This window comes from Xiphophorus couchianus, chromosome 13 (genome assembly GCF_001444195.1).
Source record: "Xiphophorus couchianus chromosome 13, X_couchianus-1.0, whole genome shotgun sequence".
Classification (NCBI taxonomy): Eukaryota; Metazoa; Chordata; class Actinopteri; order Cyprinodontiformes; family Poeciliidae; genus Xiphophorus; species Xiphophorus couchianus.
In genome coordinates this window covers 17531557-17559346 of record NC_040240.1, presented here as the reverse complement: position 1 = coordinate 17559346, position 27790 = coordinate 17531557, and the positions used below count along the sequence as shown (strand labels likewise).

The 27790-nt window shown below is 37.3% G+C and overlaps 3 protein-coding genes across 3 annotated transcripts; 1 reads left to right on the top strand and 2 right to left on the bottom strand.

Annotated features, from left to right (window-relative positions):
* Nucleotides 1–1596: 1596 nt before the first annotated feature.
* Nucleotides 1597–5459, bottom strand: exosc7 (exosome component 7). The gene is made up of 8 exons (XM_028035171.1): nt 5368–5459; nt 5152–5253; nt 4833–4927; nt 3982–4147; nt 2717–2787; nt 2471–2594; nt 2236–2391; nt 1597–1773 (listed from the first exon to the last, which is right to left on the bottom strand). The coding sequence occupies exons 1-8, from the start codon at nt 5422–5424 to the stop codon at nt 1669–1671; spliced, it is 876 nt and encodes a 291-aa protein (XP_027890972.1). The 5' UTR covers nt 5425–5459; the 3' UTR covers nt 1597–1668.
* A 3593-nt stretch (nt 5460–9052) lies between these two features.
* zdhhc3b (zDHHC palmitoyltransferase 3b) lies at nt 9053–19738 on the top strand. The gene is made up of 7 exons (XM_028036192.1): nt 9053–9433; nt 11690–12021; nt 13715–13839; nt 14803–14899; nt 14978–15059; nt 15949–16079; nt 16774–19738. The coding sequence occupies exons 2-7, from the start codon at nt 11719–11721 to the stop codon at nt 16930–16932; spliced, it is 897 nt and encodes a 298-aa protein (XP_027891993.1). The 5' UTR covers nt 9053–9433; nt 11690–11718; the 3' UTR covers nt 16933–19738.
* Nucleotides 19739–19989: 251 nt separating this feature from the next.
* Nucleotides 19990–27193, bottom strand: tmem42b (transmembrane protein 42b). Its single transcript, XM_028036193.1, has 3 exons — nt 26602–27193; nt 25312–25458; nt 19990–25133 (listed from the first exon to the last, which is right to left on the bottom strand). The coding sequence occupies exons 1-3, from the start codon at nt 26776–26778 to the stop codon at nt 24987–24989; spliced, it is 471 nt and encodes a 156-aa protein (XP_027891994.1). The 5' UTR covers nt 26779–27193; the 3' UTR covers nt 19990–24986.
* Nucleotides 27194–27790: the final 597 nt, after the last annotated feature.

The following is a 27790-nucleotide window of genomic DNA, read 5'->3' as shown; positions in this document are numbered from 1 at the left end:
AACTTTTAAATACATTCCTGTTCCAAAACGCCTGAATTGTCTGGTCCACTGTCCTTTCTGTTTTCAGGGTGGATTTCCTTAGAACTTTGCCAATTATGACAGAATCATGAAATTCTGTATTTTTACCTTCCTGAGCTCTCTGGACTAGACTGGATTCAGGACGCATTTGAAATGTTTCCATACCTATCGGATATTAAGTGGCCTGATTGGAGAAAATTGTGTTTTTCAGACTGTCATGAAAAGATCAGGTACAGGTCGCATTAAGGCAAAAAAAAAAATAATAATAATAATAATTGGCTGGTTATACGTGATGCCTTAATAAACAGCATTTAATTTTATAAAACTGTTTTCTCTACACACTGCGATACCATTTGAAAGCAACTGACACAAAATCTTGAGGGTGAGTTCTCTCCAGATTAAACTGTGCAATAGCCTGATATATACAATAACTTATTGCATACATCAAGGTGAGTCATATAACAATAATACTGATGTTACACTTTAATTTTGTCTCCAAAGTCTACAGATGTTCACTCAGGCTGCTCTCCCCCTCCTCTCCCACATTTATAGGAAATAGCAGCACTGAGGAGAAACTGAAAACAAAAGCAAAACTACAACAAGCTTCATGAATCACTGCGTGATTCGGTTAATTATGTTAAATCTTTTGGTTTGGAATTATGTCTAAGTTTTATCCTTCCACCTGGGACAAACTCCCTCATTCCTGTTGCTTGTATCACTTTAATTTAAGAAAATTCGTCACTTTCATTAAAAGAATACCATAAATAGCATATTTGATCCTTTACTTTATGAATAAAACACATGGATTGTGTGTTCTGTGTCTTTGTATGGAGCATTGTTTCTGACAGACACAAAACTCCTGCCTTTATAGAGGTGGTGATAATTAATTAATCAACTGTGTTCAATTAAAAATTAACCCCTGCTTCTCAGCAATAGATGAATAATTATGGTGTATCTTTTAGACTTTATGAATTGTTATTCCCTTCCTCTCCCATACTTATGGGAAACAGCAGCACTGTGGAGAAGCTGCAAACAAAAGTGAAACTACAAGCTTCATGGATCACTGCATGATTTGGTTAAACCTTTTGTTTTGGAGTTATGTCTCAGCTTTATCCTTCTACCTGAGACAAACTGCCTCCTTCTTGTTGCTTGCATTACACTAATTTCAGAAAATTAGAGTAATTTTCCAGTGTGAACGTCAAACGACATGAAAGTGTTCCGCATGCGCACTAGAGGGCGCAATAACGTCAAACGTTGTTTGTTTTCAATATGTTTATTAAAAACATACACATTTGATCCTTTATCTCATGACTAAAGCACTTGAATTTTGTGTCCACTTTCTTTGTATGGAGCATTGTTTATGGTAGACCCAAAACTTCTGCATTTATTAAGGTGGTGATGATAAATTACTCAAACGTGTTTGATTAGAAATCTCCCTCCAGCTCTCAGCAAGGTTGGACGAGTATTAAATAGATGAGTATTTATAAAGGTGTATCTTTTACCCTTTGAACTTAATGATTAACAAATTAGTTTTTCAATAACACAAAACACATTAGAATAAAAGTGCACCATGACAACAGAAGTGTACAAATATATTTTTAGTAGAAAATTACATAAACATGAAAATACAAACATCATAAAAAGGTGATTTTAGCCAAGGAAGCCAACTTTCTGTCTCTTATTGCCCAGACTCTCCTCCTGCTGCAGCAGCTTCATGAGAGGAGGGTGGAGAGCTTTTCCTACTCGTTTTCCTGCCTGCAGAGAGAAATGAAGCAATGCAGGGCGTGACTGGCTCAAACTTGGTTTCCAAAGATACCTGAACGCATATAAAATGAAAGCTTGTTCTTACAACGCTTTCTTATCTTTGAGTAAAATGACTTGATATACAGAATGCCAAGAGAAACAATCTAAAGTCTTTAAAACTTTTAAGAGGTAACACTTTATTTGAAGAGAAAGGAGTCTTCATGAATGTTTATAACTGCTGTCATGAAATACCATTTGGTAAATAATTACCCTTTTATTGCAAAGTTGCATTAGAAGTCAATTCAAAGTGTCAACTTTCATTATTTATGACACTTCATGACAACAGTCAATCACATTCCTGACAGGTGTTACATCATATTAATGACACTGTCATGTCAATTTTACCCTGTCAGATTATAGTTGTGTGAGTTTAAAGCAGAATAAAATCGAGGAACAGGAAGTCAGAGTTGTCACCTCTATCATCTCACAGATGCTCTCTGGGTCCAGGCTGCCTCTCCCCACCTTCCTGCTGCAGGTGATTATTCCTTTGTGTGTGACGGAGATGATGAGGCTCGCCACAGAGCAGGCCTTCTCCTGCAGGGTGGCATCCACCACGTGTCTGTGGCCGATCTGCACACAAAAACCCAGCCGGCCTTAATCATCCATGTCAAATCTAGTTTCTGTCTGAACGCGTCAGCTGGGAGCTCACCTTGCATAAAGTCACTATGCAGGGAATGTTTTCCACATCGAGTCTCATGCAGTCGTACGGGTCGTCAGAGAGCTCGATCTCCTTCCCTCCTTCTTCATCGGATGAGATGTGAACTCTGGGAATTCTGTCGGTGAGGAAACCAGAACATGGCTCATTTTTCCAACTTTGTTTTTTTTAGTTCTTTGTTTGTAGAAGAAATCAGTTTAGATCAAAGTTAATGGAGTAATACGAACTAAACAAACTCACTTAGTGTTGAAGAGAGCAGCTTTGATCGCTACTGAGATGGCGTCGTACAAATTCCCATCACACTGAAGAAGCTGAGGAGGGAACTCAATAATGTTAGAGTTTATCTATTTGGATCAAATGAAAGGCGTTTTAAACAGAAAACACAAAGTCAAACAGGAAATTTCATATTTTATTGTTGGGAAGGATCTGGAGGTGGTGTGTGTGTCCAAGTGTTAACAACTAGATCCAGCAGTACCAACCTCCACATGTAGAGAAATATAATTATATTAATAGTTAAAAATTATGTTTGGTTGGTTCGCACTAAGATATGTTTTAACCTAAAAGAAATGTACTGTGTCAAATGGACTGGGGGCCTTGAACTCATCAACTAATCTGACCTAGAAGTCAGGAAGGAATTCAGATTTGGAGAGATGTGGAACAGCAATCACTTAAGACAGGAAAGATGTTAGTTTTAAGCAGTTGTGCACGAAAGCCTAAGACTTGGGAAAGAATCTCTGATAAGGAATAAACAACTTGACTAATGACTTCTGATGGAGCAGATTTGATTCCAGGAGGTCAACTCCCAATTCTCAGAACTTCCAAATACACATCCAGTGTAACACGGAGCCAGAATTGCTACGCAAATGAAGGGGAGTAACACTGTTGGTCAAAGCTTCCCAATACACACCAGTAGAGCTGGGAGTCTATAAAAAGCTGATGTCAGAAGCAGAAGTCAAGAGATTTTGGATTCCTGTAAATGTGATGTTTTGGTTCTGCAGATGTGCATTAAATCTCTTCCCGTTTTGGCTATGAGCAGAAGGAATTTGTATCATTTCTTTATATATTCCATGAGTTTAGGCACCTTTAAATTCCTCCATACACACACAGCTGAGTGCCTGTGGTTATGAGTGGGGATAATAATAGTCATTGGATCCTGAACATCATAGGAATTAAAGGTGGAAAGGCAAACTAATATTTTCCTCTCCCATCAACAAATATTTTAGCTCCATATTTGTGAAAACTGTCATCATGTTGTCACAATTTAATATGAGACAGATAATCTGAAAAGATCAAGCTCTTCTGCCTTCTCCCTGAGTTACTATTGCTGTCTGAAGAAATGCACCACTTCCAGTCAAAAACAACCAGAGTCAGGAGGAGGCTGCCTATCATGTCTGTGCTAATGAGACAGATTATCTGCCTCATACCAAATTGTCACAACATAGTGACAGTTTCATGTTGAAGGTACTTCCTTCTTAAGCCAGGTGACCCCGGGGCCTTGAACTCACCAACACATCCACATAAAGCACCCAGCAGTGCTCTCCAGGACTTATGCAGAGGCTCTTCAGATCCAAGCTGTGCTGGTTGTTGAAGACTTTGTAGAGGGTGTTACTCAGCTCCGTCCCCAGCTCTTCACCTCCTCTGCCCTCAAACTCTGGGGTTGCATTGGCCGAGCTGATGATTGATAGAGGGAAGAACAACATGGTGGACTGGAGGCATACCAAGATATCCCATCCCATTGAGGGCTTTTATTTATTTTTTTATAGATATGACAGAGCTGAGGGTGATTCACGTTTTTGTGAAATTCTGCTCTAATCTATTGCCAAAAATGTAAGATAGCACAACACCGCCCTCTAGTGGATAGTTTTAAAACAAGGCTTACAATATTATTGTACCGCACATGAACCAGAGAAAATAGGTGATAGCGGTCAGTGCTACATTTTTAATAAATCATCATTTATACTAGATTATAATTATATGCTCAAAAATGTTGTTTAATGCTCTTGAAATATGACATAATAATATGACAGGACCAGCAGTCACGGACTGCAGCTCTATGTGATTTTAAGGCCATATTGACATTAAAATAGTCACTTAAAGGCTTGAGAACTGGCTGAAGATAAACCAGAATTGTACCAATTTTTAAATATAGCAAATACTTACTATTTTTTTCCTGAGTGATATTAACCCGCCCAAAACCGACCATCTTCTTTGATAAGAGCGTTTTACAGTTTTTATTTATTTCGACTTTGAATTCAGGTAAACTCACCAAAGGAAAAATATTTTGTCATTTTTATTAAGGGGGGAAAAAAATCTATTAAAATCAGAAATCACATTCGGTATAAACACCACAACCCACCAGTCGACGAAGAACTCCAAATATCCCTCGTTTGCAATCATCGGCCTCGGTTTTCCGATCTCAGCCTTGATCCCAACCAGAACTGCAGTGTGTCCCTGAGAGGATCAATGGGAGACGATCAGAGACACATGTGGAACAAACTGACCCATAATTAGCGTTAAATTAGACTTCATGGAGCAGCTGGACCCGAAAGTAGAATGAAAAATAGTGGACCGGATTTTCTTACAAACTGACATTTGGTGTAATTCACTCTAATCTAATGCTTGTGTTTTATTTGAGTTGTTTACATACAAAATGAGAAGATGAAACTTATCTTTACCAGAGTTACTTTAGCGGATCCGTCAGTGTTGGACACCACATCTGTTTCTACCTCCATGTGTCTGTAGTCCTCGCAGCCTCTTCCATCCACCCGTAAATCATCCTGATCAGCACCGCAGAAAGCATTTAAAAACACGCATCCGCGATGGCGAACAAACTATTTACCTCTTAACACAACAGTTCACCTTCACGGTGACGAGAAGAGGTGAAATCTTACCCGTATTCCGTGTAGGATGTAAACTTTCTCAGCCTCGCTGACTTGTACTGTTGCCATGTTGTTTTTTTTACTCTTCTTCGCTGCATTTTCCTTCTTCTTCTATAGTTTTTAACGGCAGCTGGCGTCCATCGATGTTGCACTGCTGCCATCTCTCGGATTTTACTACGCGTTACATTTCCTTAAATTCTCCTAAGACCAGTATTTTTCAAAAATGAAATTCCTTTCCCTTCATTGCTATTTAACTGAAGCAACTACATTTTCAATTTTCAGTTTCTTAATAAAACCCAGTTCTATACTCAGTTATTTTCTTTGTGACACATATTTCCTGAAACTAATAAAGCCATGTTCCATAGTTTATGTTGTATTACAGCATCTTAAGTAGAAGTGCATTCAAAGAACTATGACCAGTTCTTAACCTTTTTCCTTCCTTGTGTTTATTCCTCTAATTCTTATAACATCAACTGTATTTTGTATCCTTTATAAATCCTGCATAAAATGAAATGGTATAAATAAAGATAATGTTTGGCTCTAAATCAGCTCCGAAATCTGCTGATAGGTTTTAGAAGACATTTTCTTCAAGGAGTGGTACAGGAAGAAGTCTGTCTCTTTCCAAAAGACAATGATTGTTATGCAAGACAATGCTCCATCAGGCATTGAAGCTACAGTATGTAACTTTTGTAAAATAAAAATGTTTTTTTTCCGTATTTGTTAAAACTGTCACTTTGTTGTGACAGTATCATGGAAGACAAATAACCTGAAAAAATAAAGCTCCTCTGCCTTCCCCCAGTACTCCTAAAGCTAAACACACCGCTTGGTTAGAAACAACCAATCAGAGCCAGGAGGAGGGTCCTAGCGCTGTCAATCATGTGCTGCTCACACCCTCCCCCATGCTGCAATGCTACAATGTCTCCTCAACACTGGATTCTGTCATGAATGCTCAGCCTAATTAGCATGGCCACTGATGAAAGCTGATAAGCAGCTTTTCTGTAATGATCAGCGCATACACGAGGTTGATTGACAGCTAAGGCTTTCCTCCTGGCTCTGATTGTTTTCTTTTGACCTGGAGTGATGCATTTTTGCTGATAGCTATTGTAGCTCAAGGAGGAGATGAAGGAGATACATTTTCACAGATTATCTGTCTCATAATAACTGTCACGGCATTGTGACAGTTTTAACAAATATCCAAAAAAACAGATGTTTTATAAAAGGTGCATGCAGAAGCTTTAAAGACGAAAAATGTGAGACCGTCCTCCTCTTTGAACAGTGTCTGGGAGGCTGTGGTTGCTGCTGCTGCTCCACAAAATGATTGCCAACAGATGGAAAAATTGACAGACTCCATGAATGTGAGGCTTATCACTGCTACTGAAAAATCATAGATTTTAAAAAAATTATTATTATTTATCTTTTTATTTAGTTGCATCGATTATTGCAACAGCGACTTCACAGGTTTGCCTTAAACAAATAAATCCTCCAGCCGTAGCTGATCCAAAATGCTGCTGCTGGTGCTCTGACTAAAACCAGGAAGATAGAGCACATCATCCCAGTTTCAAAGTCCCTACACTCTGAGCTCCCTGTAGCTCAGAGAATAGATTTTAAAATACCGTTGTCAGTTTATAAATCACTGAATGGCTTAGCGCCAGATACATCAGGTCTACTCTGCATACCCAGAACCAAACATGGAGAAACAGCATTTAATTTCTGCACCACAAATCTGGAACAAATAAAAAAAAAACTGCAAAACTGCAAAACATCTGAAATACTGAGTTCCTTTAAATCAAGATTAAAAACCCATATATTCAGAGTTGACTTTGATTAGTTGTAAGTGAAATATTGATCAACACATTTGATGAATATTTGCTTGATGATTTTTATTATGGCATTTGACATAATTTAATATTTATTGGTTGTTGCATAATTAGTTACTATCTTGTGTAGTTATGGTATAAAGCACTTTGAACTGCTTGTTGCTGAAATGTGCAATACAAATAAAGTTGACTGACTTTACTTTTTAAAATTTCAGAAATGTTTATTGGAAAGCTTTTTTGTTTTTTGTTTATAATTCACACTTAAACTGATGAACATGAGAAAGTGAGATGGAAAACTGTGTTTTTAATGTAGTTGCACAAGAATTCACCACAACGATAGCAGTAATTGCGCACATGTAGATATTCTTCTGAGAAAGTCAAAACCTTACTTTAGCATTCTTAAGGATATTAATATTGGTGCTCACTATGCACCTGTTGATCCTAGTTATCAAACAATGTAGTCAAATTCAGATTATTATTATTATTCAAATTAATTAAAAAGTTAAATAAGAAGTGTGAGTAATTCTAATATTACTGTAATTGTGTACTTGTGTACTGTAATCATGCAGCAGCCATATTGGATTTTGATTTTAAGTATGGTAAAAAAAACACAAAAAAAAACAATAAACTATAACTTGCTAAAAATATTTGGAATTTTTATTTGGATGGCGACCTGGCTGTTTTATTCCCTATTGGAAAATACATTAACAACCTCAAAGCTAATACAGTCGCAATCTTCTCTTGATTTGATTGGTCAATCGACGGAAAAATAGGAATAGCATGTACAATTCCAGATTTCAAAGTGTATATAGGGAAGAGAATCACAGACGGGCTATCAATTTATACAGGAGAAATGTTAGCAATACTTTTGGCTTTACAATGGATTGAGGAAGTAAAGCCTTTACAAGCAATAATTTGTTCAGATTCGAGCTCAGCTTTGCTAAGCATAAAATATAATAATACGGACAGTAGGATGGACATTTTATTAGAAATATATCATAATCTATTTAGAATACAACATTTGGGATTAGTAGTTGCATTTGTGTGGGTTCCAGCACATATAGGGATAGTAGGAAACGAGAAGGCTGATATAACGGCAAAGAAGGCAATACATAATCCTATTAGTTTTACAGTTAGGATGAGTAAATCGGAAGGGAAAAGTAAAGTCAAAGAAGAGCTGATGAAAATATGGCAGAGAAGGTGGGATAAAGGGTTAACAGGAAGGTGGTTTTATAAAATTCAGGTGGCTGTAGGAAAGAAAAGAATAGGAAGAAGGAATAGGAAAGAGGAAAGAATAATAACAAGGTTAAGGTTTGGTCATACAGGGCTTAATTATTCACTTTTTAAAATACAAAAGCATAAAACTGGAAAGTGTGATTATTGTGAGAAGTCTGAAACAATAGAGCATGTTATTTTAGAGTGTTGTAAGTATGAAGAAGAGAGAAGATGCATGCTGAGAGAGTGTGTAGGTATTAAAGAAAGGTTTAATTTAATAGAATTTTTGAGGAGAGATCTCGGGAGTAGACATATTCAAATAATTATTCGGTATCTTAAAAAAACAAAGCTATTTCATAGGATATGAGTAGAGCAAGTTGGGTGTGAATGTGTAAAGAATATCAAAGAGGGGTATATAAAGCTATAAGCAAGTTGGATAATATAAGCAGGTGTGTATGTGTGGGGGTATGTTTAATCAGGAGTTAATGGAGGGAAAAGGTAGAAAGTGCAAGTTTATAGGCCATCTCGAACCACACTCCATACCGGTAAGTGGCGGTAATGCTACTGTAAGTTTGTTGCCAACCGCCAATAAAAACCAAGAAGAAGAAGAAGATTTGATTGGTCAACTGGCCTGCACTGAGAAGCTGACAGAAACCTGACAGTCCACGCTCAGGGCACACACGCCCTTTTTCAGGCGAAGAGGGCACCAGACTTCCTGGTTGGATGGATCCGATTTGTTGCCTTCATTTCCCCGCAGAGCTCCCTGGATGTTACCGAGTAGGGAAGCTCCGGAGCCGAGCCGAGTTTTAATAGCGTTTATGTTTTATTGATATAACAAATTAAGAAACAAGCAGCAGCGTGAGACAGAGGCGGCTGTGAGGACGGGAGCGGCGGCGCGGACATCGGAGAGGTTAGCTTGGAGTGAGCTAGCAAACGCCGCGGCGGAGCGGAGTGCAGACCCCGGGTTGGCGTCGTTTCACTCTCCGAAACCTTGAAAGAAGCGAAAAACTACAAGAAAACACGGACGGAATCAGACAAACCGAGAGGTGAGTTGTTCAGCTAGAGGAAAACGCAATTAAAAACATCCTAATTGAACTGGATTCCGGCTATAAACTGTTGGAAAACCTGATTCCTGCTCTGCTCCAGTTGTCAGAGTTAACTTCCTGGTTGAAGTTCTATCTTTAAATCTTTCTGGAAATAAATCAACCGCATTCACAAGATCTGATTTTATCTTTTCAAGTTGTCATTCAAACATTTAGTTCAGCTGAAAAAACAACAGAGTTTCACTCAGTGACGTTCAGGTGTAATACTGTTAATTTACTCTTTAGTATTTTAGTCTTTTGGAAATAATTACTGCAGCAATTATTGTTGTTTGGACAGATAACATTATATTTAATAATATCATCGACTATGTCTTTATTTTATAATTATATGTATTTTATTTCATTTTACCTCCATAATATAAATTTTTATTAATATTAGATCTGGATATCATAAGAGGACTGTTTCAGGTCTGAATAAAAATGGAGAAATTGTATTTCTATGCTTTTCCTCATATTCATTTTTCTAAAAGTTTAATTGGTTTAAAGTTTAGTCCATCCATCCATCCATTTGTTTACGCTGCTACCTGTTCATCCTACTATCTATTTGATCATATTCCATTCAAGTATTCACTCAGTCATCTATCTATTCATTTGTTCATCCAAGCATACAGTGTGATTATTCCAAACTCTGCACTGATGAAGCAGTTTATGCAAAAATCACGCTTGCATATTTTCCAGTAAGCCCACAGGAGCATCAAAAATAAATTGATTGGATTTTTGTAATATTCAAAACTGAATTCTGGGCTTTCACTAGATGTGAGAAATAAACACTTTGATAGATGATTTTTACATTTTTAATTCAGTCACTGAAATAAATAAACGTCTCCTTTATTTTCTAATTCCTTTACATGCACTTGTATTTAATCTTTAGTCAACGTGAATCTATAATCACCCTAATATATTCCCAGTGTTCCTTTTCTTATGCTGCTGATTTTCTAGTTTCACAGGTTTTCTTAGTTGCTCTGGAAGGCAAAAAAAAAATCTCCAAATGATGAATAAAACATGCTGTATGTCACAGTGACTGTTTAATAAGACCTGGACTGACAGGTTCGGTCACCAAACCGTTGTTTTTGGCCTTCGGATGAGGTTCAGGTGAAACCACATGAAGGAACTGTGTGTTGTTGAGCTCTGTCCTCATTAGGTGCCGTCATCCCACCATCCACCCTGTCGCCACGTTACAGCAACAGGCTGTCAAACATGCCCATAAATTATTGATGAGTATCTGAATATGCTGCCAGCAGTTTTAGTAACCCTTTGCTTTTGGTCCACTCAGCTCAACTAGAGGGATGAGGCTCACTGAAGGTGCCCTCTATTGTTAAAGTAGCATTTCATTGGGAAAACTCAAGAAAACATTGACTTTGGTGTTTGTTATGAATATGTCCTGGTTGACCAATCGGTTTCAGTGCCTTTAGTTTTAGGGTGTTTTCTCCCAGTCTTAATTTTAACATTTTTAAAGCCTTGTTATTGTAAATAATTTATATTATTATTAAGAAAACGCTTGTTTCTGGTAAACTAAACATCGATTTGTACTTCTCGCAATACTCAATTACTGAGAAAGTTGTTTCCAAATTGCCTAGAATAGTGAAAGAAAGACAGCATTTTATTTTCTCAGCAATTTCACCCACAAGTAGTGGGCATTTTGTTCAGGTTCTGGATTAAAAACTTGACAATTGTAGAGGCGTAAACACAGTGCACTGCAAAAACACAAAATCTTATTAGCTATTTTTGGTCAAGTTTCTAGTGCAAATATCTTAGTACACTTAAAATGAGACATTAATTTACAAATAACTTTTCAGCAAGAAAAGGGAGCTTGTTTTAAGTAAATAATTCCTTAATATTGATGAAAAAGTTCTAGTTTCACTGGCAGACTATTTCACTTAAAACAAGGAAGTTTTCATGTTTTTAGTGAAATAATCAATGGAACTACTACTTTTTCATTTTGTCTTATTTCAAGTGTGCTAAGATATTTGCACTAGAAACGAAACAAAAAATACTTGGTGAGATTTTATGTTTTTGCAGTGTAAATGTTTCCATTAAAAACTGCAGAGAACTCCTGAAATCTGCATAGAAAAGAATTGAATTTTGACATAAACTTTTTCTGAAACTTGAACAGCAGCTATTTCATACCTTTAGCTCTCATCTAACTGCCTCTTTCCTCTTCTGCATCCCTCCCTCTGTTCTCCTTCTGCCTCCTGGCAGCATGAGACTGGAGCGACGGGCGCTGTAGGATGAAGAGCCCGGCGCACCGCAGCAGAGACATCGAGCGGCAAGCCGGCTACCTGAAGCCTGAGCACTGCGCCCCTCCTCCTCCCCGCAGCAGCTCCGGCACCATGTGGTTTATTCACGACAGCTGCGGCATCGTGTGCGGCATCATCACCTGGCTCCTGGTCTTCTACGCGGAGTTTGTGGTGGTGTTCGTCCTGCTGCTGCCAGCCAAAAGCGTGGCCTACAGCTTCTTCAACGGGCTGCTCTTCAATGGCCTCGCCTTCCTCGCTCTCGCTTCCCACGCCAGGGCGATGTGCACGGACCCGGTCAGTCCAACCTCTTTAAACCCATAAAAACACTCCATAACCACAATATTCATTTAGACATGTATGTATTCTCAGTTAGAAGAAGTATGCAAACTTGTAAAATTTGCATTTATCATGCATCACATGATGAATTAAAATGAACTCAATAATTTCCATTTGCATGATTTATTGTTTTTCTCTTTTTTTTCTCTCTCTCTCTCTTGATGACAAAAGTTTTTGTTCTGGTGCTTTGGTCTCAACTATTCCTTTATTTGAAGGACAGTTTTGTTTACCAAGACTTCATAATTCATTTTATTTATTCTTTCTGTTGTTTTTTTAGTTTATTTTAGAAATTTAAAACGTTTTCCAGTCCCAGTGATGAATATTCATTAGAATTTAAAGTTTATTGATTTTGGGAATACCATTATATTACTAGAATTGTTTATTGTTTATTGCAATAACTTCTGGGACAATTTAATGTCCATCAAACTTTGTAACTGTGACAAGTGTAGCTGTTCTCTACTGCCGTTAATCAGTAAGGATTTCTTTGGTTTTATCTAAATCATCCAGATATGAAGTATTTCTTCTTTTAAATATTAAATTAAGAAGATATTGGTCATGTGGTGTTACACAGACCAGGACTGGGTGATAAATCAATGTGATCCTTTCTTCTTTTTTTCTTCCACCAATGCATTTCCTTGGTTTCTATAGTTCAGAATGATGTCATCATGACTAAAGCAGAGCCTGTTTTACTGACAAGCCTGTTTTACAGCTTCTGGACTTTGAATTCAGATAAACTACAGTATAATGGAATATTAAGGCCAGGCTAAGACTTTTTATTTCTTATTAAAAGCATAAATGTTTAAAATGATCAGAATAAAGTTATAATTGTATAAAAACTCGAACACAAAAATAATTAAAATGAGTAATGTTGAGCATCTTGTGAAATTATGCTTTGCTATACGTTTTACAGATAAAACACATCAGTATGAAATTATTATGATTAGAAACAGGACTTTGAAACAGTTTCACAAACTGTTTATTTTGAAAAAGATCCTGATAAAAACATTTTTTCTCATTAAAACATTTTTTCTCATAATTTTAAGATGTTTTTTTTGGTCTTTTTCTGATAAAATTATGACTATATTCAGCACTTACACAACAATGATCATATTTTCCATAATGCTCCATTGTGCAAATAACAGACGAGATGATTGAAGTAAATGTTATTATTACTGTATTTTTATTGACTTATTACGATCTGGAACCTCAAACTTCTCCATGTCACCAAGTCAATATCACAATTTTTGTATACATTTTTTTTTAATAAGGGAAAAACAGCTTTTATTCTAATTCCTAAGAAAAAATCCTTTCAAAACTATTAAGTCTCCTTCCGGAAATGTCAGATTTATAGTTTGAAGAATCTATGAAAACCTTTGGATTACCCATCACTCTATTTAGATAAATAATCTGACTATGTAATTTTTTTGCATGACTGTTTTAGTTTATCTGACTCCTACAAAGGATTAGACTTTTCTTCTTCTGCGTCTCTTGAAGCAGTTTAATTCATCGCAGACACCCGGGAGAAAAAAAAGTTGTAGTCGGTTTTTATAGAACATATTTCTAGAGGTAGTTTGTATTTACAAAGGAGAAACTTTCATGGAAAATTCATCTAAACTGCTTTTTGTTTTTCATTTCCTCTCCTGTTTCGCAGGGAGCCGTGCCCAAAGGAAATGCAACCAAAGAATTCATCGAAAGCCTGCAGCTCAAACCGGGGCAGGTTGTGTACAAGTGTCCAAAGTGCTGCAGCATCAAGCCTGACAGAGCGCACCACTGCAGGTAGAGCAGGGCAGCAGAAATCTGCTGCTATCATCCCACTGGGATCTCTCTTCTCCTCCAGTGTGTTTGTCCCTGCACCACGTCTCCTGCATCTCCCATCTGTTTGTCTGCTTTACTTTTGTTAAGGCTGCTTGTGCAACGTTTCCCTGCAGACTCTGCAGCTTGATAAAGGGGATTCCCTCTGTGGTCGTTTGTGTTTCTTCGGGAAATCCAGGCGTGAAAAGTGCAAATACACCAGAGTAATTGAATTTCAGTCGGTGCTTTAGTGCTTCAAAATGGGAGTTAATGGCACGACTTGTCACAATAATGTAGCCGGATGATAAAATGTCCCAGTAATTATTGTGATAAATTATATTTGATGTATTTTGAAGTATTATGTTCATAATGGCATAATAATGCAAGTTTGCCCTCTCAGAGACTTATGAAGCTTAATTTTGTAAAGAACAGTTCGCACTGAAAAACTGGAAGTCATTTGAAATATTCAAAATAAAAAAACAGCAATCAAAGAAAAAAAAACAACAACCGAAAGCATAAATAAAATTAAGTACAATGTCTCTGTAAACAAAATTGCTCTTCATAAAATATTCATCATCACAATGGAAATGATCAAGCTCCTTTTAATTTATCATGCAATTAATTGATTATTGCGACAGGCTTATTAATGGCTGTCATTTTTGTGGCTATTTTCAAGAAACACATTTTCCTCCTATTATGTTTTCCTCTGCTAGGGAACTTTGTGCAAACAACTGATTGGAAAAAGTCAAACATTTTGCTTTTTTTATGTAAGAATCAGGACTCGTCACACATGTAAGGCAGTAGCATCACATAAATAATAACCTTACTATGTCCCACATTCATTAGGTTATTTCTCTTTACCTGCATGATTGTGTTTGCATGTCCTGTAAACGTGTTTTACCTTCAGAGTGACGCGTTTCACAGCCTCCTCACTGCTTGTCTCCTCAGTGTGTGTAAACGCTGCATCAAAAAGATGGACCACCACTGTCCCTGGGTCAACAACTGTGTCGGAGAGAACAACCAGAAATACTTTGTGCTCTTTACAGTGAGTCTTTTAGCTAAAAAATATATATATTTAATGATCCACTTAACCTAATTTACATTAAGTCTGTCTGTTTTTCAGATGTACATTGCACTAATTTCCTTACACGCGTTAATCATGGCGGCCTTCCACTTTGTTTTCTGCTTTGATGAAGACTGGGCAAGTAAGTATCTGAATGAGAAAACCATCCCCTTTCCTCTGCTTAAAATCTATTTTATCCTGGGTTAAACGTGGAAAAAACCTTAAAATAAAGTCGCCCTTTTTTATTAGCAGCATAAAGATCTAAAAAAAACTTTAAACTTTGATTTGAGTGCATTAAATCTGGGGGTAAAAAAATGTTTAAATAGTTTTCTCCTGTAACTTTTCACAAGGTTGAAGCAGAAAAACGTCTTTTTCACAAAACATTTCCTAATCTGATCCAGGAGTGGACGATATGGACTTAAATTTTATCACAATATTCTTTTGCCGTACTATCCTGATGGTGATAAAAGGGGCAACTATTTATTATTTCTTTTTTAGGTAACTGTATGACTCTGACTCAAATAGTTAAATTTTTAATTTTAATCCACTTCTTTTTGACACAGTTTATATAAAAAAGTGTGATTTGTAAAATGATAACGCTATCAATCCCGACATTACAGATGGTTTTGAGGCATTTTAAACATCATTAATTGAAATTTATTGTCACAGCAATAAATCAAAATTCTTATAAATGATAAATGATGCCCCTAATCTGATCTAATCTCAGTTTTTGAGGTTGATCAATATGTTACTTGTTCACTTGTCTTTCTTAAAGAAATGAGGGAACTGCTGAACTTAGAGTCGTAGAAAAAATAGTAGAAGTTTAATTTTCTAATTATTAGAAAATTTAGCTCTAAACTAGAAAGGAAAGTTTGTAGCTTTTGTTTCCCTGAGCTATAATTCAGTCTGATGTTCTGGGTTTTCAGCTCAAACAGAAAAAAAAAATTTTTTTAAAGAGAAAAACTAAGTTCTACTGAGATGTACGACTGGCTTTAAGGTAATAAAAACTCTTATTTTTCTTCCTCTCCCAGAGTGCAGTAACTTTTCTCCACCAGCTACAGTCATCCTCCTCATCCTCCTCTGCTTCGAGGGTCTGCTCTTCCTCATCTTCACTGCGGTCATGTTTGGGACTCAGGTTCACTCCATCTGTAGTGACGAGACGGTGAGCGACTTCCTGCTAATCCACTTTAATCCCACTGAAAAAAAAAAAAAATGATCAAGGAGTTTAAGGTGCAGCGCCGTCAGTTTTAACCACAATGGATGAATGATGAAGATGGATCATTAATAATCAATGATGGATAGATACTGTTAACTCCAGGTTTTATAGACGAGTCGTTCAGTTTATTTATGTTCTTGCATTGTGTTTATAAATGTCAGATATATTTATAAACTGACTAAACTGTTTTTATAAACTGTTTTTCATTGGTGTGGAGATTAAACACAGTCGACCTTTTTCTCCCCACACCCACACTTCTTCTTTCGTTGCCTCATCTTGTATGTAGAGCCGCAGATTATCTTGTGACGTTGGGCCCCTTCAGCTTATATTTAGTATTCATAATTTACCACAAAAAACCCCAGAAATGCAGCGGAACCAGGTAACCCACTTGCAGCCCTCTGCAAGGCCGACTCCAGTACATTTTCTGCTCTTTCCACCCACGAGCGTGACTCACAGCGCCGTAATATTCACTACAAAGATCATCTGTCTCAGCCAATTTCAGGGTAATGGAGCCTGCAGTTCAGTGTGTTTTCACTGAGTCACCTACAGCCTATGGGAGGAAAACAAAAGAATGAAAACATGATTAATTTCCCTGCTCTTTTGTTATTCATAATTCAAAGGGTTTGTTTTTCCTCTGCAGGGCATCGAACAGCTAAAGAAGGAGGAGAGAAGATGGGCCAAGAGGTCCAAATGGATGAACATGAAGGTGGTGTTCGGCCACCCCTTCTCGATAGCCTGGCTCAGCCCGTTTGCGACGCCGGACCACGGCAAGGCCGACGTCTACCAGTACATCGTGTGAAACCGCCGGTGACCTGGACATGGACTCATTTTAAAGCGTCTCTTTGTGTCGTTTCCATCCTGAATGGTGGATATTTCTTGAAGTTTGGATCTTCTTCGGTGTTCTGTTGTACGCTTTTAGTTTCTGTAATGTAACTCTCTGTTGTTTTTTTGTTTTGTTATTGTTGTTTCCCTTTTGGTGCTGAATGAGATTGAGATTTGTCGCCACCATGAAGCAGCACCGGGAACAAAAATCAAATGAAAGATGGGAAGCACTTGAAGCTCTGTTCGTTGCTGCGTGTCGGATCATTTCCTCCTTTCTCAGAGTAAATCATGTGAACTGATGACCAGCATGATCCAGGTATCGACTCCTGGATTCGTCTTCCTGTAAACAATCCCGCCATCCTCTTACTTACTTTGCTGTTTCAGTGTCTTTGCGATAATCTCCTCCTGAATGCTGCAGGTGATTTTTGCCTTAGAACGGTCCTTTAGCAGGCGGCACATCTGATATTTTTGAAGATATCTCTATTTATTGCCTTAATGCAACACTGCAGGTTGTCACTGGTTTACATTATTTTTGAAGTGAGAATGTTGCAGCCTTGCTCAGTGGGTGGATTTGTTCAGGATTGTGTTTTTATGCTTATTTTCCTGCATAAAAGCCGTAAAGGTAGAACAAATCATGCGTGATGAGATTCGGATTGCTTTATATGTAAACTATGGAAGCAACCATCCTAAAGCTGAAGCAATAAACTCCAGTGATTGGTTTAAGTTATTATCCTTCATATTACAGCATGTTTTAACACGTTAAACACAAAACTTATGCTTTTTTTAAGCATAAAAACCTCCATATTTATTGGCATACCCAGTAAAGATACATGTGTAAAATAAAATAATCTTTCTGCTTTAGCTTAATGTCGATTTTGGCTTTAGTTTCTGAGATCCATTTAACCTGTCAGCATTGACAGAGTTGTTTTAAATTTTCTAATTATTCCGTTAATCATAGATATGCTGAAGTTTAGACGAGATGGATTCTGTTTGATCAGCATTTCCTGACTTTTTACACGTCTACCTTATAATTTAACTGCATGTTCTCTTGTGTTTCCCATTTTTCAGAGAACAGGAAGCAGGAAATCTTCACTTTACTTTTTTCCAGTTTTAAAGAAGAAAAGTATACATCTGGATTTGTTAGGTTTGTCTATAACAATGGCACAAGCAGTATTATTTCAGTTACAGGATTGAATGGATAAATGTACTCAAACTGAAGTTTGAAATGTATTTTTTAATACTTCATCTGTTAAAAAAAATATTAAATCTCCTTCCATACCTTTACATGGGCTGCCAATAAATGTAGAGGGCACAACAGCTCTGGAAAAAGCTGCAAAGTGCTGTAATTTTTAGTAAATGTAGGTCTGTGTTTTGAGTAAAATTTAGCATGCTATTGCTTGTTTTCATTTTGCTTATTGCCTTGCGGAGAACTGCTGTGCTTCAAGTTGTATTTACCGGCTTTCCGCTCTTCGTCTCCTCGGAAATTTACAAACATTTAGAATGAAAAGCATCTTCAAAAAAGCTGGAAATCTCCTGGCAGAGATCCAAGTTAAACCTGTTCATGATGCTTTACAAGAAAATCCTGTTTGGACGGGTTCAGGCGAAATGTTGAATCGGGATGAATTATAATCCCAACAAGACTGAAAGGAAGACGAGCTGCATAAAAATACTCTTAGATTTCTGACTTGTCCTGCTTCAGTGTCATGCCTCACTGCTTTTTGAAATGTCTTTCACAGTCAAAACAAGAGAGATGTAACATTGTTTGGGCTGAAACTACAACTTGTCGGTTTTCCATCAGTGTCACTGATCCTGTTTGGAAGCAGATCTCCAGATTTGTGCGTTAACATAATAAAATGACTAATGTTTGTAGAAATGAAAGTTTAAGCTACATGTTTAAGTTGAAAACTTGTGGATTGCAGCTTAGAAGAGCAAAATAGAAAGCAATATGAGTTTCCGTAGCATCTATAAAAAATTTTAATGAAATATTTTGTAGATTTTCCACTCTTTGCAGTCGTTAACTTCAGTTTCTCAGCCAGCAGATGAACCAGCATCCTTTTATTATCTGCTTCTTGTAAATGTTTGGCCTTTTCACCAGCTGTAGTTGGAAATGTGAAGCCCCCAAGCGTAATTCAGCTGCTCAGTTCACGGCGTTTGCTTGTGGGTAATGTAGTTTGTCATCGTAGCTGAACCCGGAAAGCAAACGAGGGTCTTTACACGATCACATCTTGAGCTACGTTTTGATCAGACCAGAAAAGGCCTGCTGTGACTTTTAGATGATGTTCTGAGGGAAACAACCACTTCAGAGTATTGAACACTAAAAAATGCCTTTGCCTGTGTGTTTTAAAGCCTTACTGTATTTAAAGACATCTAAATGCAGATAAAAGGAAATATTTGAGTGTACATGATGCCAAATTGAGTCTTTAATGAAGTCGGTTATTGTAAGATTGCAGCACGGTTGTTGTTTCATATAAAGGCATTTAAATGAATTTATTTTTATAACCGTCACCGTTATTTGGAGATGTAGCAAGTTTGCAACACAGTGCAACAGTTTTCCTCTTTTTTTTGTTGTCAAACTGCTCTGTATGTTTCTCTATCAGGTTTTATTTTTTTTGTTGACTGATGTTTTAAAGGAGAAAGTCAATAAAACAAATTTCAAATCATATAAGATTCATTACTGTAATGTAAAAACTATTAGATGTTTTGTTTTAGGGTTCATTACAAAATGTTAAGTTACACAACTGCAAATGTTTTTGCTGTATAGTTATTAAAGACTTAACTCCTAATTGCCTGTTTTTTTGTTTTAAAAACACGTACTTTGCTATCAAGAAGATTCCTAATTACTTTTTCCCCCCTGAAAAGCTTTACACTTTTATTTATTGCGATGAAGACCACTACAAACCCCGTTGTCAGTTTATTCAGGCATTGTTTTTCAAATTCGTGAAAACCAGCAAAATAAAAATCAAAGTGAGACCTCATGCTGATTTGTTTGAGTAGCAAATCTTCGAAAACCTGCACACAACACAAAACACCTGAATGATGCTGTCAGAAGAGATTTTTATTGAGTTAAACGATGTTTCCTTCCAAACAGGAGCCGTTTACACTTTTCCACTGTGACGAATGTCCGTTTCACATATACTCAGACATTTTATGCATCACCTTTGCCATTAACGTCTCACCATTTTCTTTCAGGTTGGAAATGTGAAAGAACTGCATAAGATGTACAACAAACTAACGCAACATCAGGTTTGACACATAAGATCTATATCAGGTCAGTAATTAATTCTTAGCCCTAATGGTTTTGAATTAAACTGCAATTTATATAAAATAAGTCATTTTCTTGCAGAGCATCACATTTAATCCAGTAGGAGTTTGTTTTTTTTACTCAGATCAGTTCAAACATCAGGGTTTACAGCAAGTGGGCCATGCTGGAATAGATTGTGTTGCATCGTTTACCTCCAGTAATATCATGCCATTAAAAGGAGACAAACCAGATATAATGTTTATGATACAAAGCAAAGATTGTTGAGAGGCTGAGGCTTAAGCAAGAAGGTTAGTACCAACCATCAGTCTCATGCATTACTGAGGCAACATCATGTTGGAAAATGCTGGTTGAGCCTTTTGGTGCAGAGAGAAACCTCGGTAGAAACGTCCTTCACTTTCTTTCTTGCTTGTACCACAGAGACTGCATCACTATTGCAGTAACTTAAAAATACGTTTTAGCTTTTGTTTACCATTTTTGAAGTCACTTTATTAAGTGCAACTTGGTGGAAAAATTTTCTCGCATGAGCAGGTCACTGGTCTACATCAGAGGTGCCCAAAGTACGGCCCCAGGGCAATTTGTGGCTGTTGGGGCCCCAATCTGCAGTTCAAGAATTAAATTAATTTGTTTATTAAACTTTATATTTTTAATCAGAGTAAAATTATTATTGCAGAGGAAAATGTTAAGTAAAGCAGTACTTAGTACAAAAGTAGGCGTGTTTTTATAACCAAACTTTTATAATAAGCAGAAGCATGTTTATCCAGAGATTTTAACTGAAAAGCCAAATCACCTTTTATTTATTTTATTGAACTTGGCCAAATATAACAAGCGTTTTGAAAGAATGTGACCCAAATCCTGTTCTTATAACTCAGAATACATTCAACCAGGCTTCTTTTAAAACAGAAAAAATGGAAAATCCTTTTTAAGTTTGAGATCTACAATGAACAACGTAAATGTCAATTTTATTTTATTTGTATTTTTGGCCCGTGAGTACTTTTTACTCTGATTTTGGCCCACATGATAGAAAGTTTGGACACCCCTGTTCTGCAAATTGTAGATTTAATGTGAAACAACCCTGGATAGAAAGGGTGGATCCAAATCCCTCCACAAGAAGCTTTTTGTAAACCCAAGCCTCCATCCAGAAGAACTTTCTAAATCTGGGATGTGGAAGGAAATATTTAACACTACTAGGTTTCATACAACCAGAGAAATTGTCTGCTAAAGAGCAGTTCTTCATAGTAAGCAAATATGTGAAGGAGGTGTGTCACTCTGATGCTGATTGATGCTTTGGTGAGATTTATTCAGCAGTTTGTAAAAACATGCACACGTGACATGTCATGTGACTGAAGTGCAGCAGCTGCCTTAGGATCAAAACACAGTTTGTTTCACAGTCTTATATGCAGAAACATAAATTCAAGTAATAAAAAATAAAAAGTAATAAAAAAACGAAACAGAATAAAACATAAGAGGAAGCAGGATGAGCCCTGCAGTGCTACATTAGAACAGCTGTTAGTTTTTAAGTAAGAGGGCACTTTGTTAGCCGGGTGCCTTCTTTAAACAGCAATAAGCCTGTTAGATGTTCACAGGATGTGTCAAAGTAACTAAAGGAAACATAAGCAGTAAGTAAGCCATTAAAGAGTTGCTCAGTAATGATAGGATGATCATTTTCAGGTAAAAATCTAAAAGATTATATCAGATCAGGTCAATAGCTTAGTATATTATGTATGTGTATTTATTGCATTGCCTCATTCCTGCACAGAATGTGTAAAAAAGACAGAAATAGCCTTCAGGTTTGACAACTGAAGCATCTCATGGATACTCAAGGCAATTTTAAGTGATTGATGTCAGTCATTGAATAAAATGAACTCCTGACTCTTCTGAAGTCAGAAAAGTCAGATTAGCCACCTAATGCACCTAATGGACCTATTGCACTAGCAAGCAAGGTACATCACCAGATATTGTGCAGCAGTTGCTATTCTCATTATTTTGTTGAACAAATCTGGTGTTTCCATGACCATCTACATATTTTTCACACTTTACACTGATCTCTACAGTGAATGAGAGACTGTATTGGTTGCTGCAGCCTCCTTTGTTTTTGTTTTATGTTGCCTGCTTTTGCTGGAGCTGCATAGAAAGCAGCTGAAATGCTGATCAATCATATTTCTGATGTTTAAAACAAAAGGTTTATGGAGCAGGAAACAAACTTGGGTAAATTTTGTGCTTGACTGGTATTAACCAGAACAGGAATGTCATATCTTAGAAGCCAAATTATCAACAATTGCAATCAAAATATAGACAAAACATGCTAATGTTAGCCTAGCACTTCAGTAAACTGATGAAGACAGCATTGCTTTGTAGGTTTTAGGAGATGCATTATAACATTATAGGAGCTTTCTTATCTACTTAGTCCCTGTACTGGAATAAGATATTAAAGCTGTTTTAAAGAAGCTACAATTGAGAAAAGCTTCTGGTCTTAATTTTGCAAAAGGTTAGCTGTAAGTGACTTGACTTTGTATCTGGAATAAAAACATGATGATCGGGACATCTCCAAAAGCAAAGTTTTACTCTACAGTCAAGTTAACACTGTGTGACTCAACCTTTGCTAACAAAATTATTTGCCTTTATGGACGGTAAGAAAATCTGTGGCCGTGAGCTTAAGTCTCACAACCTGTGAGAAATTTGCAAGATGTATAGTAAATTTTTATTTTATTTTATTCCGGACACTTTTGGGCCGTGATCGTCGTTGGATGCATTTCTGCTGTGAGAAGAAATTGTTACATTTTGCATTTTTCCAAGTCTTATGATTGCTTGCTGTCAAAACGTTATAATCGCACAACTTTATGGTGACTGAGGTGAAGAAAGTCGCCCCCTGCAGGCGGACTTTATTAGAAGGCTGGGGAGAAAAAATAAGAGAGTTTACCAAACAGAAAACAGTTTTTTTTAAATAAAGAAAAAATAATTGTAGATATTCTACTATTGATGGCCAAAATACTGAGCTGCACATGTCAAATATCTGAGCATGAACCAAAGTATGACCTCACAGCAGCTACTTTTCAGTTTTAATACACACACTTTAAAAATATAGGTCTAAATACAATAAATGCACTTATTCTGGTCTAATAAAACATTGATATCACTCACATGTCTGTACCCAAATTAAATATCATAGAGGAGGTGGTAAAATAGCCAAATGTTTGTCTTATTTATATGAAACAATTTAAAAAGCTTTCAAGACGAGCAGGAACTAAAGAAAATCCAGCCTGGAAGTACTTACACTTTTTTGTGCAAGTCTAAAAACTCATTTTTTATTTCCATGATAACTAAAAACAGAGATGTGTTTTTACAATCCCACTGTTTCTAGATAATGTGCTTTCTTCGTTTTTACGCCAAACTTCACAGACACAATAATGCCTCGCCAAACTAAACAGTGTTACAGCTTCAAGTTGGGAAATGAGCGATACTTGCAGATCGTAATGGTCATTGCCCCGGGTAATTATTTTCTGTATACATTTTTATGTTAACCAATAGAGTGTGTACATTTTTGTGTGACTGATTTATTGAATATAATGGATTTCGAGGTTGTAGGTTGTGCAAAATGACTGACTTTCCAACTTGGGATTTCAGTTTCAGACGCGGTTCCAGATCATTTCCTCCCAAATTTAAATTCTGGAAAATAAATTGATTGCAGCATTGCATTGACTGCAGCATGTGGGTTAATGTTTACCCCACAAACATGAGAATGATATCAACCTCTGATCACCTACCCAACAATAGACTATTTAATCTCAGTTCCAAACATGTCACATTATTCATCTTAGCTTTTATTGCCTTTGTGCTATCATTGTCTGAATATGCAACAAATAATATAAAGCTAGAATAACTTTCCTCTTTCTGTGAATCCATGCACAGAATGATTTAAGAGCTTGAAAGAAGCTGAAACCAGGCATCCGTTTGTTTATCTCCACAAGCCAGACTGTAGCTGTGCTGCGTAAGCAGATCCTCCGACGGCAAACATCTCCTAAAATCTTTGCAGGGATAAAGGGGAGTATTTTATTTTACACTGTGTGCATAATTATTAGGCAAATGTAAATTTTGAGGATTGCTTTTATTAACTACGAACTACAGTGCTCTCGGTTAATCCAAAATGTTAATAACCCTCAAACATTAAAGTGTAAGAAAGTAAAAGTAAGGTTTTGGTTTTCTTATTGGGCAGCTACTATTGTGTCCAGAATTTATAACACAACTAAATGAAAAACATTCATTTCCCCATGAGAATCAAACTCATTTCCCTATGCTGACGATTTGCAACATTTGATGGTTCAGCGAACACGTCCAAATATCTTTACAGTCCCTCACAGAGACTTTTGGTCCTTTTTGACTTTTCAGAATCAGTTAATTCACTTTTTTGTCTAAAGAAAAGAAGCTGCCTAATAATTATGTAAACCTTGATTTAAGGTGTTGACCTCGTTAGACAGATTCACATCAAATGTTATGCTTGAATAAATTATGCCTTAAAACTAAAACTGATGACTTGTTCAAAATGCTCACTTGTCTAATAATTGTGCACACAGTGTATATGACATGACTGGAAGACCTCTTGTTCTCTCACTAGAAGATTGCAGCTTTTTCAACTATGCACCTGGGCTGCTGTTTAAAGAGCAAATTCGTTGACTAAAACTGCTGTTTTCAGCCATTATTTGTCTTTGGCTTTGCTTAGAAGCAGAGGAGGTGTCAGCCTGAGCTCAGCACAGCCAGCCAGCGGAGACAACATGCTATTTGTCCTTCGTCGTGGCTGCAGTCTGATGCCGATCCTGTGGCGAAATCTTCTGCAGTACCAACAGACCTGAAAAGGTCAACGAGATCCCGACCCACCACAGTGTTATCTGGGGTTCCCCAAAGATCAGCTGGCCCAGGAAAGCCTGCAACAAGACGGGAAAACAAAAACCGTTTAAGTGAAAAATATTATTTCTGAATTTATCCCAGCTTGCATTCAAAAATATGGCAGCGTGTGTGGAGAGAATTCTTTAAAAGTTCTCTAAATTAACTTTATCTTCTAGTAGGGTGAAAAGGAGAAAATGGGAGAAAGTTTCTACTTACGGAAGATACGAAGTTGGAGGCAGTGGTGGTCACAGTGGTTCGGGTGGAGGAAGAGGAGTACCTGAGTGCTTTGGCGAGGAAGGTCCACATCACAGCGTTGCAGGTGAAAAGAAGACCACCACACAGTAACCTCAGAGGGATGTGGAGCTGGAAAGAAATAAAAAGGAAATAATATGCTTCTTTAACGAAAGTCAACTAACAACAGACACAAAATAAGAAGAAAGAAATGTATATTAATATTCAAAATATAACAATATATTAATATTTTTGAATATTCAGATATTCAAAATATTAATATTCAATATTTAGAATTATTTTTAAGGATGTAAAATTATTAAAATGATCTTAAATCATTTTAAATAAGTGATTTAGAATAACTTATTTTAAATAAATATAGCTCCAGACAATAATACAATATTATTAAAAGCACAGATTGACTTAAAATCTAATTAGGAGTAAACAAATCTTTCTAACTAATAACTAAATGTCAAACAACAGCAAAACCAAAAGATAAATTTTGAGTTTGCTTTAGATCAGGGCCTCAATGATGAGCTTATACTGTATGTCACCATGAGTTATGTGTCCCTTTGTAAGTAGAAATCGGGTTCTAAATTTAGACTCAATTGCTATCAAAACAATTATCTGTACAACGTGCTAAATTCTCCACAGGAAAAAAGAATCCATTTTGAAATTACTTGGAAATGAAGATCCCATCTTGCTATAATGTGATACATGGACTTGCCATACACTAACAGGCTTTTGACCTTGTTAAAGCAGGATATCCCACAGGATTGCACCGTTCCCTAATTGGTATTCCTGAAATACCTCAATCCTGATGTGACGCATGAAAATCATTTGCTGCATTTCAATTTGGATCGTTTAATTTACTCTCTAACTCCCTGCTTTCCTAAATATCCACGCCAACTCAGACCAGAAGGTGTGTTTATTGGCGTGAAAGCAGCAGATGTCTGTCTGCAGAGGTTTTTCCACTTCACCGCACAGACACGGAGCGAAGGTCGCAGCAGAAACCTGACTCCCTCACATCGTTTCCGCGCCACCAGCATCAGCAACACGAGACACGCTCACAGAACGACGCGATCCCGCACGAGCCGCATCGTCCTTCAGCACGCGGACGCTGCACGAGAGCGCAGATGCCGCAGGGGGTGCCCGTCGCGTGACGCTGTCCGTGGTGCTGATGGTGTGGTGGGATTTGCTCCCCCTAAACCCAGAACCGGCCCGTTCCCAGATATCCTGACTGTGTTGTGGATAATGAACAGAACCGAGACTCACCCGGTCACACGCCGTGGTTTCATCCGCGTGTCTGAATTTCCGCTGCTCGCCCCACGTCCGGAGTCCGGTTTCGCAGACTCCCTTCAGATAGTCGGCTCCCAGGGACAGTTTGGCCGAAGACGACGCCACGGCTCCGAGGAAACCCGCCAGCAATGCATAGAAAACTCCCGGGAACATGATGGTGATGGTTAAGATGGCAGCCGAGGCACATTATTCTTCAGTCCATGTCTAACCACTTCCTTTATTTGCTTTATTTTTTTCCCCTACATGTCTGCTGCTGCTGCCGCAGATGGTCCGGGTCGCGCTGCCTGCATGGTAGTGACTGTATGAATGAACGAGCACATTTCCCTGCACTTACTATCCACGGCCGCACGGTGGCAGAAACGCAGCACAGTTTAGCTCCTGTGGACTTCTGGGAATTGCAGTACTGTTTTAGAGGTAATTTGTTGTCTCCGAACAAGCTGGAATAAAAGAATAAACAACCCGGGCTTGCCCTATAAATACAGTGTTTTCAAGGAAAGGATTCCAGAAACAATTTTCCTATAAATACTGACCGAAGCAGCACAGAATCGATACTAAGGTTATATCCCTGAGTGTGAGTAAGTACTCTGGAGTCTTTGAACAGTGCTGCCAGACTTCTGCTCTCCCTGCAGCATACTGATGAGCTGCAGTAGGTGGGCTGATTACATTAAACCACTCTGGTATCAATTGTAATGGATCAATGCTCTTGAATAGAATCGTTCCTCTAATAGGAAGCCATAAAGTGATAACTAAGATAAATGTGTCTTTAAATTATGTGTTTTAATAAAGACATGAGTAATCAGAACCTCTGGTATCATCGTCTGCAGCTGAATGTTTACTTAATTGGACAAACGAGTGAAGGGCACTTTGTAAAAGAGATACATCTCAATAGATTAAAATGTCATTAAATAGTTGATTTATAACAGGTTTCGTATTCAATAAGTGAAATATATAGTGTATAGATGAATCTGATTAGCAGTTCTCCTTTTTAATTAGAAATACACTAAACAGCTGAGCCAGAAATTGATGGATATTTCTAATCTGACCTTTGAACCTCCTTGGGCCTCACAAGATTCATCTCACTGCAGGCAGGATGAAGGACACAAAAAGCAATTCATTTCTCATGTTTATTATTCTAACGATAAAACCCAACATTCATAGTTATTGA

What these genes read in the sequence shown, in the direction of transcription:
- zdhhc3b (XM_028036192.1), top strand. Translation starts at nt 11,719, where the DNA reads ATGAAGAGCCCGGCGCACCGCAGCAGAGACATCGAGCGGCAAGCCGGC. An exon ending in GACAGAGCGCACCACTGCAG is followed by an intron (nt 13,840 to 14,802) that starts GTAGAGCAGGGC and finishes TTGTCTCCTCAG; the next exon opens with TGTGTGTAAACGCTGCATCA. An exon ending in CTTTGATGAAGACTGGGCAA is followed by an intron (nt 15,060 to 15,948) that starts GTAAGTATCTGA and finishes TTCCTCTCCCAG; the next exon opens with AGTGCAGTAACTTTTCTCCA.
- tmem42b (XM_028036193.1), bottom strand. Translation starts at nt 26,778, where the DNA reads ATGTTCCCGGGAGTTTTCTATGCATTGCTGGCGGGTTTCCTCGGAGCC. An exon ending in AAACCACGGCGTGTGACCGG is followed by an intron (nt 25,459 to 26,601) that starts GTGAGTCTCGGT and finishes ATTTCTTTCCAG; the next exon opens with CTCCACATCCCTCTGAGGTT. An exon ending in CCTCCAACTTCGTATCTTCC is followed by an intron (nt 25,134 to 25,311) that starts GTAAGTAGAAAC and finishes GTCTTGTTGCAG; the next exon opens with GCTTTCCTGGGCCAGCTGAT.
- exosc7 (XM_028035171.1), bottom strand. Translation starts at nt 5,424, where the DNA reads ATGGCAACAGTACAAGTCAGCGAGGCTGAGAAAGTTTACATCCTACAC. An exon ending in GATCCGCTAAAGTAACTCTG is followed by an intron (nt 4,928 to 5,151) that starts GTAAAGATAAGT and finishes TGATCCTCTCAG; the next exon opens with GGACACACTGCAGTTCTGGT. An exon ending in GCATCTGTGAGATGATAGAG is followed by an intron (nt 1,774 to 2,235) that starts GTGACAACTCTG and finishes TTCTCTCTGCAG; the next exon opens with GCAGGAAAACGAGTAGGAAA.